Consider the following 15,040-nt stretch of genomic DNA (forward strand, 5'->3'; position numbering starts at 1 on the left):
ATTAAAAAGCTGCAACTCAAGATGAAATGTGATTAATTCCATAATCTTAAGTAGTTTGGGTGTAATTTTACAAAATTGTTTCATGAAGCCAGAATATTATAAAGGAAAATATGTGTGGGCAAATTTCCAAGTGTGTCTGATTCAAAATCGAGTCTTTAACACTAGGTTGCTAAATACCACTTTTGTTAATTGGAAAGGACGGGTGGGGGGAATACAGCCCTTGCCCATTGAAACTGCTGATGGTGTAGCTAATTACCAAAAAAAGTTGACTATCCCTTCAAGTCTGACTTCTTACCCAATGCAAAAATTTCTTCAATAGACTCCATGATTGATGACTCACTTGGCCTCAGTTTTATTGCTGGAAAGCTCACATTTGATACTCAGATATACTGGGGCATGTCTGCAGTAATTAAAGTTGATTTATTCTACACTCAAATGGGCTTCCTTCAGAAAAACTGACAGATGCCTTATCTCAAAATAATAAGCTAAAAGTCAGCTCTAAGATGGACCTCAGATAGTTAGGAATTTAATATACAATAAAGAAAGCCACATAAGCAAGAAGAAAGGGAGAGATAATTCATTAAAAAGGAAAACTGGCTACTTGGGAGAAAAATGAGTTTGTGCCTTACCTTGTATCCTACCGAAGCATGTCCCAAACTATGAAATACAAGGAAGATATTAAAGAATTCTTTAAATTCAGCGGTAAAGAAATTGCCTGCAATGCAGACATTCGGGTTTGATTCCTGGGTGAGGAAGATCCCCTGGAGTAGGAATTGGCAAGCCACTCTAGTACTCTTGCCTGAGAAATCCCATGGACAGGACAACGTGGCACGCTATAGTCCATGGGGTTACAATATGACTTAGCGACTAAACTACCACCCCAAAAAGTAGGAAAAGTCTGCTAGAAATGCTAAGTTAAGCAAACAAAATACTTTTCAGCAGAATTTCTTAGTGGTTCATGTTTGTTTTGAATTGTCAAGATGAGAATGGTGGTATGCAGCATTCCTCAAACTTACTTGGCCATGGAGCCCTGATTTTTTGCATCAATAGGATACTATTTAACATCTTGTGGAATCAACACTGTGTGGAACACCATTTAAGAAAGACAGCCCTTTCTGAAAATGAATTCATAAGTGAAACTACTAAAAATTAGGTAGTAATAGGAGAATATCAATAGGATCAATCATTTTGACATATAGTAAGGAGGTAGAAAACATAAAATTTCATAAATCATTTAATCACGGGGAATGAGAGGTGGAAGTGAAGAAAAACATTTGAGTTTCTTGTTGTTGTTGTTCAGATACTGGCTTAGGAAAAGTGAGCAGAGTAAGTAGAGCAAGTGGCCAAAGTCATTGGCAAGTGGCCAATGTTGACTCTGGAGGACTCAACATTCAAAGGAGGAGAGGACTGAGAAGGAGCAGGCAAAAAGGGAGAAAAAAACCACAAGAGTGTGATATCCTGAAGCCAGAGGAAGAGTGAACTTCTGGAAGGAATCAAGGTAACAAATGCGGCAGACAAGGAAAGTAAAATGTGGGCTTAAAAGTACCCCTGGATTGATGCTCTTAGTAGGAAGAATTTCAGTAAAGTATCGTGTGCAAAACAAACGTTCAACAAACGTTGCCCAAAGACATTCAAAAGAACACAAAAAAATATAAAGTTCTCAAAATTAAAAAAATTGTTTTCATAGTAAGATGTCACCATTTTAAATCAGGAAAAGCTGTGAAATCAGCGATGCAGTTAGCACACATCCCTGTGTACTTCAATTTATTCCCTGCCTTTCCTATAACAAGTTTCCCAGGATATCTGGGTACTATATGCAATTAAAAAGGCTATAAGGAATGCCAGCCACAGTCTAGCAACTCACCAGGAAAGTTTCAGTAAGGAAAACTGTCACAGAACTGGGGACCAAAGGACAGAACTGGAACAGATCACACTTTTTTAAAAAACACAACTTTTAAAGGTTAAGCTCCATCTACAATTACTACAAAATACAGGCCATACTCCCTGCACTGTACATCTTTGTCGTTGATCTTACACTGAGTAATTTGTACCTCTGACTCTCCCACCCCATGTTCCCCCTCTCCTTCCTCTTCACTGGCAACCACCAGTTTATTCTCTGTATCTGTGAATCTGGTTCTTTTTTGTTATACTCACTAGTTTGTTGTATTTTTTGATTCCACATATGCTATATCATATAGTATTTGTCTTTCTCTGACATTTCATTTATCATAATGCCTTTAAAGTTCACCCATGTTACTGCAAATGGCAAAAATGTGTTTTTTTTAATAGCTGAGTAGTATTCCAGTGTGTGTGTGTGCGCGTGTGTATGTGTGTGTGTGTACACACCACATCTTCTTTATCCATTCATCTGTTGATGAGCACTTATGTTATTTCCATAACTTGGCAATTATAAATAATCCTGCTGTGAACAGGTACCTTTTTGAATTAGTGTTTTTGCTTTTTTTCCCCAGATATATACCCAGGAGTAGAATTGCTGGGTCATATAGTAATTCTATTTTTAGGTTTTGGAAAACCTCCATACTGTTTTCCGTAATGGCTGCACCAATTTACATTCCCTCCAACTATGCATGAGGGTTCCCTTTTCTCCAAATTCTCGCCAACATTTGTTACTTTTTCTCTTTTTGATGAGTACCATTCTGACAAGTGTGAGATGATATCTCATTGTGGTTTTAGAAATGATCAAAACTTTGATGGATTTTTTTTCCATCAGTGAGTAGTCTAAACCTTAAATATATGAACATAAACCATATTAATATGTCTAGCTTTTATCTCCAATGAAATAAACACATAAAACCAGTACTAAAAGAAGGCTTCTAGAAGAATGTTAACATTATTACTGTTGGATGGTGACAACACGGGTGATTTTTATTTTTATTTTTAAGAAATTTTAAATGTTTCTGTTATGAATGGACATCATAGGCATGGTTGAAAACTAGTTTTTTGATTTTTGCTTTTGTCAGTAAAGGAATTTCTGAATTAGAGATATTTTATTTCATTCTTTTATTAGTTCAGTGACAGCAGGGTGATGGTGAAGGTAGTGAGATGGGGTATCAAATGATACCATATTTCTGTTCTTCCGCTGGTAGCAGTAGGAAAAACAAAAAGCCAGGAAAAGCATGCTGGGCTGGCTCAGGAAGCAGAAGGAAATAATATTTAAATAAATCATGTTTCCTGCAATTTAACATTATAAGCACATACTTTAAAAAAAGAAAAATCCTGAGTGTGCCTTTCAAGTTCTGCAGATTTTTAAAAAAATCTTATCTTTGAGGAAAAGCTAGTTCATTTAATTTCATACTATTTTCAAAGCAAACAACAGAACAAACCACCCAGCTTTTTAATCCTTTCTCAGCCTGCACTGATCCTGGCCCTCCAACGGACTCATTGTGTGACCTGGGGTCACTGACTTAACTTCTCTGTGCTTAGTTTCCTCATCTGTGAACTGGGTGCAAAACAACACATATCTCAGAGAGGATTCAGTGAGTTATTACAAATATGGAGCCTGGTACAACTTAAATGCTCAGTAAGCATTGCTACTATTATTTCAGCAGATCTTGGTTTTGTACCCCTGCAGTGGAATCAGAGTCCTAACCACTGGACCTCCAAAGGAATTCCCCAGGCATTCATATTTTGAAACAAACTGCTGAGATGACCATGATGAACGTTCCATCAATGTTATAAACCAAGAGCTCAATGCTTCCTTCAGCAACACCGAGGCCCTCAGTACCCCACTGCTAGGTGCTCTGCGGTAATTTCATGTGGTTTCTTTGTCTCCTGACCCAATCTGCCACCATCTTATCTTCTATATAACTACCAAATTTACTTTCTAGAAGTAAAGCTTTGCTCAGATTATTCCTTTGCATAAATTAGCTCTCCCTACTGAGCAAATAGTCTTTAATATGTCCATGACTCTGATAACTGCTCATTTTTCCTGCCTTCTCTCTTGGCAGATACCTTTCCAAATAGGGAGCCCACTTTCATGTGAGGCAGGGGGCTCCCACTGATGAGACATCTACAAGTCAGATGGGGCTGGTGGCTCGATAAAGAGGTGTAGAGAGAGCTGCTAGACAATATTTAAAGGTAATTCTGCCTCAGTCTATGATCTCACAAATTGCAAATGTTCTGGGGTGAAGTGTGCTCTATTTTCTTTAGAGACGAAAGGCGGATAAGGGAGGGAGAGTTTCATGTACCTTCTATTTAGCATCAGAGTTGGGTTTAAGTACTATCAGCAGATAAAGGCAGAGGATGGAGGGGCAGGCTGTCTGAGAGTCCATACCTCAGTTCTGAAGTTCTGACTTATTCCTAGCCCTGTAATGCTTTTCTAAGAGCCTTCTGGAGAGTGAGTACAGAGGAGTACAAGGGTCACATACATAGAATATTAATGAGCTTTTCCATCAACCACTTTTAAGAGTGTGTTCTCTTTTTAAGTAGCAGTACTAGCTCAAAGGGTACACCCTTTAAAATTCTAAGTGCCAATAAGATGAAGAAGCTGGAAGGAGAAACAAACATGTACCTCTGGTACTTTGTGAAGTACTAGAGAGTCAGAGTGGCAGCAGATTTTCTGTCTTCTTGCAAAAAGATCACTCTGAGTCTGAAAGGTCATCATCATTACTATTCAAGCACAAGGAAAGTTGCCTTTTAAACATCAAAACATTATAAATCCTCTTATAGCTTAAGTATTCATTAAAGCATTTTAAAATTCTGTAGCTGTGGAATTTTCCACATGAAATAACTATGCCTGCCTCCTACTTCTCTAACAATCAGAAAGCCAACGAGTATCAGTAAGTTTCCCGAAGTCTATTCAGAATTAGGGCCAAAGCCAAGAATACACTTGAAATTCTTGGCACTTGATCATGGCCTTAGGCCTTTGAAGGGTAGGCAAAGTAAAACAGAACTAAGATGCCCAAAAATGATTCCTAATGGTTCTCAGAGATCAATACCACACTCCACAGAGCAAAAAAAAAAAAACCCTCTTGTTACACCCAACAGTATTCTCATAAAGTTATACATCTCAACATAAACCATTTTAAACCTCCTAGATTTCGACAGGAAAAAGAATGAAAAAACTTAAAAAAAAAGAAGATATGCTATATTAAAAGTATTTGAACATAGAAATGCACTATAAGTCATCAACCACCACCACTGTTTCTGTTGAGATACTTCCTAAATAACATAGCACTTTCACGCATATTGGGGAATGGCAATCTACACCAGCATTCTTGCCTAGACAATTCCATGGACAGAGGAAACTGGCGGGCTACACAGTCACAAAGAGTCAGACACGACTGAGTGACTAACACTTTCATGTGTATTATCTGGTAGCCGGCGGACACCAGTCTCAACTCTCTTTTGCTAACAAGGAAACTGAGGCTCACAGACAGTAAATAATTTGTGTAAGATCACCATGCTGGTTCACAATAGTGGCAGAACTTAAATCTAGGTTTTCTCACCACACATCTCCATACCTTCCCTCCTCTCTCAAGACTTTAAATTAGCATCGCTTCAGATCAGTAGCATCACCTGCCTCTTCCTCTCATCCTCCTCGCACTGTTTGCAACACTGCCTCCAGGACTTGCCTTGTCTATCCCGAACCACTTCTCACCTCTTTCACTCCCTTTTCTGACCTAATACTACTCATATTTTCAATGTAAGTATTCATAATAAAAATAAAGAGTTGACCCATGAATAAAATTGGAAGTGGAATTCAGAAGTAGTTCATCTTAAAACATTTTATACTTTGAGCACTATATAGATATTTATCATCACCTAAATCTATTTGCCTCGTGAATTAGGATATTGATTAATTGAATCTCTTGGGTTCTTACAATGGGGATAATGAGTAGCAAGAATTGGATAGCAAGTGATCTGTTCTTCCAAACATGTCTATTTCAAAACATTACCCAAATCTACTTGGTTCCCAAGGTTAAATCATGAGAGTTCAGGTAGCAAGTTACATCTCTACCTTGAAAATGAATTAAAATATTCATATTTTTAAATAAATAAATAAAACCCATTACAACAGACAAAAAATAGTATTTAAATTAAATACTGAATTTATGAGAACAACTGTAAATCTTCAGAGAAAGATGATCTTTAAAGAAATCTATATATTCTCTGTATCATTACATAAGCTGAAAAATAAGAAAAAATTAAATATATAAATAAAAATTCCCTTCACTCTCCATTCACCAGAGTGAAACTTCTCTACTTATGGGACCCTTTATAGTTAGGTCCTTTGCATTCTTCAGGGGCAAAACTATAGGACCTTTTTCAGTGACATAAGATTGGTTTTTAGTAATCTACTGAGAAAGATTTGTTGTTGTTGAATTGCTAAATTGTGCCTGACTCTTAAGACCCCAAGGACTGTAGCCCACCCATCTCTTTTTTCAGTGGGATTTCCTAGGCAAGAATACTGGAGTGGGTTGCCACTTCCTTCTCCAGGGGACTTTTTCCCAACCCAGTGATCAAACCTGGGTCTCCGGCATTACTGGTGGGTTCTTCACCACTGAATCATTTAGAAAGCCCACTGAGAAAGATAGCAACCATGAAACACTGTATCTTTGCTGATATAACAGAAATATAATTTCAACTGAGCTAGGTAGCAAGAAGCGACACTTTTTCCTCCTGAATTTCGTGAATATGTGATTTCTAAGTGATAGGTAACAAAGTAATCTAAAGTGGTGATGGTGGTGAATATGTGGAAAGGAATTCAAATGTGAAATACCAGAGTACTAATCATAACCAGAAAATGTATGTTCTGATCTTTCTGCCGACAAATGATCATAATGTTGGGAAGGTCCATACAGCCAAAGCTATGGTTTTTCCAGTAGTCATGTGCAGATGTGAGAGTTGGACCACAAAGAAGGCTGAGTGCTGAAGAACTGATAATTTCAAACTATGGTGTTGGAGAAGACTCTTGAGAGTCCCTTGGACAGCAAGGAGATCAAATCAGTCAATCCTAAAGGAAATCAACCCTGAATATTCACTGGAAGGACTGATGCTGAAGCTGAAGCTCCAATACTTTGGCCACCTGATGCGAACAGCTGATTCATTTGAAAAGACCCTGATGCTAGGAAATACTGAGGGCAGAAGGAGAAGGAGCAACAGAGGATGAGATGGTTGGATGGCACCACTGACTCAATGGACATGAGTTTGAGCAAATTCCGGGAGTTAGTGAAGGACAGGGAAGCCTAGCTTGCTCCAGTTTACGGGGTCACAAAATGTCAGACCCTACTGAACAACAACATGAGGAGGTAGCTTTGATGATATCTAAGTCCATTTCAGCTCTGAAATGTTCTGATTCTTTGTCTATTCTTTTAAAAATGCTACGTTTAAAACATTTTATAACAGCTATAAAAGCAACACATATTGATGTGGTTTAAAAACATCTAGACAGGGACTTCTCTTGCAGTCTAGTGGTTAAGACTTCACACGTGCACTGCAGAAGGCGAGGGTTCAATTCCTGGTCTGAGAACTAAGATCCCTCATACTGCATACTGTGGCCAAACAAACAAACAAAAGACAAAACAAGAAACCCCCAAACATCTAGTAGACAGACACAGAAAAGTAAACAGAAATTACCCATAATCCTACCACACAAATGGAATAGAAAATGGCAATCCATTCTAGTATGTTTGCCTAGAAACGTCCATGGACAGAGGAACCTGGCAGGCTACAGTCCATGGGGTTGCAAAAGAGTTGGACATGACTGAGCCACTAGCATGCACACATGAAATACAGGTGGTCTTTTATAACCTGTTTGCATTTAAGAATTTTAAACCACTCACTATGGCATTAAATGTCTTTCAATAACATTGATTTTTTTTTTATTTAATGGGCAATGGGAGAAGATCAGCATTTCAGAATTACTCAGGGGTTACCCCAGCAAATGCCCCCTCTTTCTGATACACTCCTGGGGGCTGTGGCCCTTCCCACTCAAGAGTTATTACTGGACAGAGAGTCACTATTGGTGATAACTGTTATTTCCTTTTAGAGCATTAGGGCAGAATCAAGCCTAAGAGCATAGTGCCTCTAAAATCACTTCTAATGGCTACTGAGTTGGAATGATGTACCACCATGTATTGACCAATTCCTTTCCCTGGATATAAAGCTATTTTCACAATTACAAACATCATATTATAACATCATCTATGTATTAATACCTCTATCTTTATACACATCTTCAATGAAATTTTTGATACTTCTTCACTAATTAAAATAAAAATCAGGGGGATTTCCCTGGTGGTCCAGTGGCTAAGACTCCTCATTCCCAATGTGGGTGCCCGGGTTCAATTCCTGGTCAGGGATCTAGATCCCACACGCCACAACTAAGACCCAGTGTGGCCAAATAAATAAAAATTTGAAAAAGTCAATATATGGGGTGTCTGTAAGGGAGTGTTAAGTCACAAAGTCTCTCATTCTGTTTCAATGAGATCCTACTAAGTACGAGAATCTGACCAAAAAAGGAAGGATGAGCCACAGTTAGGAAATCTGGTTACTTACCAGCATCTTTGATCCAATTATCATAAAGATGCACGGTCCTCGATGTAAGATCACTGAAGGCCATCTTCCACAGGATTTACTGACAAACAACAACAAAAAAATGGGTTTATGATCTATGGATGCAAATAAAGCCAAGTTTCTAGTAATATAATATTAAATATGCTAAAAATTTAATAGGAATAACTGGCAAAACAACAAACCTACTGAGGGTAAATGCATTAGTGAACCACATTAAACCCTGATGCAACTGCAATCACTTAAGACTTTTCATCATAAAGACAATGCTTAATTCACTTAAAAAGGCTGATATTCTATGTACCAGATGATACAAAAGGAGTAAGCGATTCTAAGAACTGTCATAGAAGCATCCATCTTCCTTTTATGGCAGCAAAATAGGTCAGGAATGGACTGTGCCTCCCATGGCCATGTTGAAGTAAAAACCCAGAACAAAGTCAAGAAGAAAAGCTTTCAGGAAAGATACCCTGATTCAGACTTTTAGCTGATCTTCAGGTGTAAGAAGTTCTTTTGCATTCAAGTTTATATAATTTACATGAAACAGAGGTACACAGAGGGAGGAAAAGAAGATCTACAAAAACCAAAGAGAAGGTGCCTAGTTTATCTGAACAGATAGACAAAAACAGTTGGAAAAAAATGTCTTCTGAAAAAGAAGACCAGTGAGGGAAAACTAGCTCTATTGTGTATTAAACGATATTTTGAATCTTCAGTAATTAAAATAGTGTGACATTAGTACATGAAGAGACAAACCAGTGGCACAGAATATAACGTCTAAGAAACATACCAAAAACATTTGGGAATTTACTACCATATTTCATAAACTCTAAGATATACACTTTCCCAAGTTTTAACATCTCTGAAAACAGCATACACCATACATCATAAAATGACCAGTATGTTTGATTTCAAGTCATATGGTGGGAAGATGAAAAAGTTCTGAAGGTAGATGGTGGTGATGGTTGCACAAAACATGCAAATATACTTAATGCCACTGAACTTTATATGGTTTAAGCTAAAAATGGTTAAAATGGTAAATTTCACATTATGTATATTTTACAAAAAAAATAAATCCTCTAGGTCTGCAACAGAAAAATTTAGACTTTATTCTGGTATTCTAAGATAAAGCCATTTTATATTATGTTTATAATATATATGTATATTTTTAAAGACATTTTGTATATGACATATGTGCACCTCAAACCAGTAGGCACTTGAATTACCAGCAGTTGTTGAGTAAATGGTGTGGTACAACTAGAGAGTCATCTGAAAATAAAAAGTTGGATACAAAAATTATACTATAAACCAAGATAAACTCCAAGTATTCATAGATCAAAGATTTAAATAAAATTTTGAAAGAACCATGAAAGTACTGGATGACAACAGGGAGGACACTTATATAATCTTGGAGTAGGAAAAACTTTTTAAATTTGACTTAAAAGTTCATAAGACATAAAAGAAGACTAATAAATTTAACCATATGAAAATCAAGAAGAAAAAAGGAAAAAGGCAAATGACAAAGAGAAAGAAATATGTTCAATTCATAATACAAACAAGTGCTACTCTCCCTAATATATTAAGGATTCTTAGAAACTGATTAAAAAAAAACACCTATAAGCCAAGAATAAAGCAGACAAATTTCACAGAAATGGAAGTGCAAACGGCTCTTAAGCATACAGAAAGTGCTTAACTTTAACCATAGTAAGAAAAATCTATAATACTGCATTTTATTGCATTGGATGGGTTAAAGTCCAAACATTTTATCAGTCAGATTAGCCAAAATTTGCACCACCACCAGCAATGTAAGAGTTTTCCACAATTCAAAAATGTGTTCCCTCTGTTGGAAGGATTGTGGAAAACTCACATATTGCTGGCGACCGTGCAAATTAGTATTACCCTTGGTGAGGGCACTTTGGCATTATCAGTAAAAAAAAAAAAAAAAAAAAAATATATATATATATATATATATATATATATATATATATATAAACCCATATTTTTAAAGCAACAATCCTATTTCTAGAAACTTCTCCTATAGAGATATATGCACATATGCACAACGACATACATTCAAGCTTATTCATTGTATCAGTCAGTAAAAGATTGGAAACAAGCCAAATGTCTATTAAAGAGAGCATGCTAAGTTGCTTCAGTTGTGTCCAACTCTTTGCAACCCTGTAGACTGTAGACAGCCAGGCTCTTCTGTCTGTGGGATTCTCCAGGCAAGAGTACTGGAGCGGGTTGCCATTTCCTCCTCCAGGGCATCTTCCCTGACCCAGGGATCAAACCTGTGTTTCCTGCCTTGTCAGGTGGATTCTTTACCCTTGTGCCACCTGGGAAGGCCACTTCAGAGGAGCTCTCCAAATGCAGGATGGTATCGCAGCATGACCTCTGATCTGATACATCCTGTGTCCTCAAGCTGAGTTCAGACCCAAGATTGGCTGTGGGGATGCCAGGATTTTGCCAGAGTAGCCTGGACTCAGTGTTCCTGTGGATTGTTTCTATACCAAAGGTATGATAATGGGAGTAGGAGCAGAAACTTTGGGATCACAAAGACCTTGGTTTGAATATCACCACTGACTAGCTAATGTGACCCTGGGCAAAATTAAAGTTCAATTTCCTTATCTGAAAAATGGCAATTTACAACCTACTAAGATTTTTTAAAAAAAAACTCATAGAATTGTTTGGAGGAATTTATGAGATAATATATAAAATTTATGAAATTTATATGACAATATATATGAAATTTAGAGCACAGAATCTGATAAAGAATGAACATTCAATCAAAGTCAGATATTATCGTTTGTAGAGATAAGTTGTACCGATTTAAATGGAAAGCATCTGGCCAAGTTGAATGGAAGTGTATGGAACAAATCTAGAGAAAACGCTGCTACTTTCATTTTTAGAGCTGGTATGTCACAAATTATACATGATTCTTCCCTTGATGTTTTTCAGTGGTTTTGATAGAAATGTTTTAGACACTGATAAAAGCTCCTTTCCCGCTCACCTTAACCACTGATGTAACAGACCTCGACCCACTGTTCTCCTAATTAAACTGCCAAAATAACGTTGTTTAAATTATTCAGAATCAGAGTGAAAGATTCTAATTTTATAGGGCATATGGTGGACTTACATTTCAAAGTATTAAGCTGTTTTTCTGGGCAAGCCCTGCCTCTTCTTCCCCCACTCATTCCACACAGGCCATCTTCCTCTCCCCAGCACTCATTAAAGCATGAAGCCTCAAAGAGACCACAGCAGCCTAATGCAGGTCAGTAATACTCACAGGCAGCAAACGGAGCTGGTTTCTCTGATCTAAAAGACAATGCAAGATTGAGATGGAGGAAGAGGGAGAAGGTCATCAGAGGAGTAACTTATACTGGAGAGGTCTGTGAGGGGGAAACTGCAGAAGTAGATACCCACCACCAAGTGAGGGAGGACCGGAGAGACAGAAAAGGGACCTGGTGGCTCCAGCTCACTGGGGTGGAACTCTCTCACTGATCCTTTGCTCGTAGATACCCTGCTATCCAACAGTCCTTAACCCTTGTGGACTCACCAGAGGAAAAGGAACGTGGATCATTGTATAAAAATGGGGCGTGAAAAGAAAACCTGATCCCTTTAGCCTGTTGGAACTAAATAAACTGCTGAGAATTTCCTTTTAAGCTGACACAGTGATGGACTCGGTGCTAATATTACATTGTGGGGTCTAGTCTAGAAAGTTATTAGTAAATGAATTGGGGGCAGCCTGAGTTGTCCTGTAAATACAGTGCTACCCCCAGACTAGAGCCAAGCATACCTTCCCCCTCTTAACCCAGACACCCTCCTCACCCGCCCTTCAGTACAGACTGTTGATTTTTTAGTGAATGTACCATTCAGATGGGGAGAAATGTATTCTATGTGGTGAAGGTATAGCTGATAGCAGATCTAGGGCCTTAATAACTGATTTAAAATACTCAGTGGCATAAAATTTCAGGTCTAGAGATGCCAGAATAGTCAGGGTTCTCATGCATGTAAAGCAGAGACTTAAAACTCAGACACAACGGACAGATGACCACACCTCCATAATAGGTGGAAAAGACAGGCAGGTGCTATCAGGGAAGAGAAAAAGCCTCCTTGCCAGAGCTCAGCCCTTCTCCAAAGGCCTTGGATATGTGTGTCAGGATGAGAGTAAACAGGAGCTTACTGATGGGGAACTGGTGCTTCTATTTCATTGACCAGTACCTGCAACAAACCATAAATTTCACTCTTTGTTGTGGACAGTATCACTTCATGACTGGATCATTTGGTGAAGTAAAGATTTAATCTGCCTAGACTAGCTCCTTTGTTGTCGTTTAGTCACTAAGTCCTGTCTTGACTCTGCAACCCCATGGACTGCAGCATGCCAGGCCTCCCTGTCCTTCACTATGCCCTGGAGCTTGTTCAAACTCATGTCCATTGAGTCGGTGATGCCACCCAACCATCTCATCCTCTGTCATCCCCTTCTCCTCCTGCCTTCAATCTTTCCCAGCATCGGGGTCTTTTCTAATGAGTCGGCTCTTCACATCAGGTGGCCAAAGTATCAGAGCGTCAACTTCAGCATCAGTTCTTCCAATGAACAGTTAGGGTTGATTTCCTTTAGGATTAATAGATTTGATCTCTGTGCTGTCCAAGGGACTCTTAAGAGTCTTCTCTAGCACCACAATTCGAAAACATCAGTTTTCCTCACAGCCAATCCCTCCCATCATGAAGCTTACACAAGTCTCTTATCCTCATGCACCGGAGGGCAGAGAGAAGAAGTAAGAACTACAATCCCACAGCCTTGAGAATGAAAACCACAACCACAGAAAACTAACCAAAATGATCACACAGATCACAGTCTTGTGTAACTCAATGAAGCTATGAGCCATGCCGTGCAGGGCCACCCAAGACAATGTGTCACGGTGGAGATTTCTGACAAAACAGTGGTCTGCTGGAGAAGGGAAAGGCAAACCACTTCAGTATTCTTGCCTTGAGAACCTCATGAACAGTATGAAAAGGCAAAAAGACTAGCCTCTTTAGACCTGAAATTAAAGATTTCAAGTTCAAATGTGATATATGTACCTGCTGCCAAGAGCTTACCTGGACACTCTTCAAAGCCACAAAAATATGAACACCAGGGCACATAATGAATTTGAGGGATCTGATCACTTTGCGATCTGCCAACAGGACTCACAGGCAGCACTCTGCTGAGGACTTCTTTCTGAAATTCACTCAGATGGGGCTGTGACCTTAGGGTTGCCTATGGTGGGAAGCACCTGGCAGGAGTCCAGAAATTGAAAACCTTTGCCAACCACTTCCAGGTGAACCTTAATGTATAGGGATTTATCCAAACCTTGCAAAATATATTGGGACACTCTCCCTGAGGGAAAGGAGGATAAAGTCAGCATCTGGCTTTCCCAGGGCACGCTTGTCATCCCAGAAAGGATACATGGTTTTCCCTTCCTCTTTAGATATTTGGGAGGTCCTGGGCTCCCCACTGATCTCTGCTTTAGAAGTCAGACATCAGGGACAAACCTGCAAGAACAGATCTGGCTAGCTGCAGACCCTGCTCAGGGACACATAAACTGAAATGACCTGTAGGAAGGTACAAGCAGAGAGATAGAGGTCTGTAATGGAAATAGGGCAGCAGGGTGAAAACAAAACATCTGACCTGCCTGAGGCTGGGGTAAGGGGATCAGAAACTCTTAAGTGTATTAAAATGTGAGAAAGACTATAAAGTGATCATTTGTTTCTTTAAACCAGGTTTTTCAACCTCAGCTTTATTGACATTTTTGCCAAACAAGTTATGGGGAGCTGTCCTGAGCAATGAAGGATCCTCAGCATCAACCCTGGCCTCCGCTCACCAAATGCCAAGAACACTCCTTCTCTAGCTGAGACAATCAGAAGGTTTCCAGAAGTTATCAAATGTCCCCTAGCGTGTAAAGTCATCTGACTGGTTTAAAGTAAACTACAAATATTTTTTCATTGAAATAAAATGCTTCAGGGTAATCACTTCAGCAATTATATATTCATTTCAGTGATACTGCTGTTCAAAGCAGCTTTTGAGCTTTTCTTTACGATTCATGGGGTTGCAAAGAGTCAGACACGACTGAGCGACTGAACTGAACTGAATTGAACTTACAAATCAACATCAGAGTTTTTCAGAATTTCATTTAACTGGCTTTAAGAGAAAAAAGTCATTGTCTACTGCTTTAAAAATCATGCCCAAAACTAATCATAAGTTAAGAATGGTTTCAAAAGTCAGTGGATTAAGCTGAGGTACGTCTTGATAAGTGGAGTTAGAATGGGGGAAGTGGAGGTGGGATTAATCATAATTTACTAACATTTTCAACTTATAGTTTGTAAACTGCAAAGGAATAAATCCAGAAATGTTTAGGGCTATGGTAATATTAGTGGAATATATGTATAGTAGCCTGAGGTGACTATGTGGGATGTGTATTTTCCAGCATATATTTTTTTAAGATTTATTTATTTATTTATTTTTGCCTGGGCT

The 15,040-nt window shown here is 38.6% G+C and overlaps 1 protein-coding gene across 2 annotated transcripts in view; it reads right to left on the reverse strand.

Annotated features, from left to right (window-relative positions):
- ELOVL7 (ELOVL fatty acid elongase 7) overlaps window positions 1-15,040 on the reverse strand; it is a 75,123-nt gene that overhangs the window by 18,461 nt on the left and 41,622 nt on the right. For both annotated transcript variants that reach the window (XM_065905390.1, XM_065905391.1), the window contains exon 2: window positions 8,521-8,599. In XM_065905390.1, the coding sequence (XP_065761462.1) occupies window positions 8,521-8,584 (64 nt within the window). In that variant the 5' untranslated portion in view covers window positions 8,585-8,599. The remainder of the gene's footprint in view (window positions 1-8,520; window positions 8,600-15,040) is intronic.

This window comes from Muntiacus reevesi, chromosome 14 (genome assembly GCF_963930625.1).
Source record: "Muntiacus reevesi chromosome 14, mMunRee1.1, whole genome shotgun sequence".
Classification (NCBI taxonomy): Eukaryota; Metazoa; Chordata; class Mammalia; order Artiodactyla; family Cervidae; genus Muntiacus; species Muntiacus reevesi.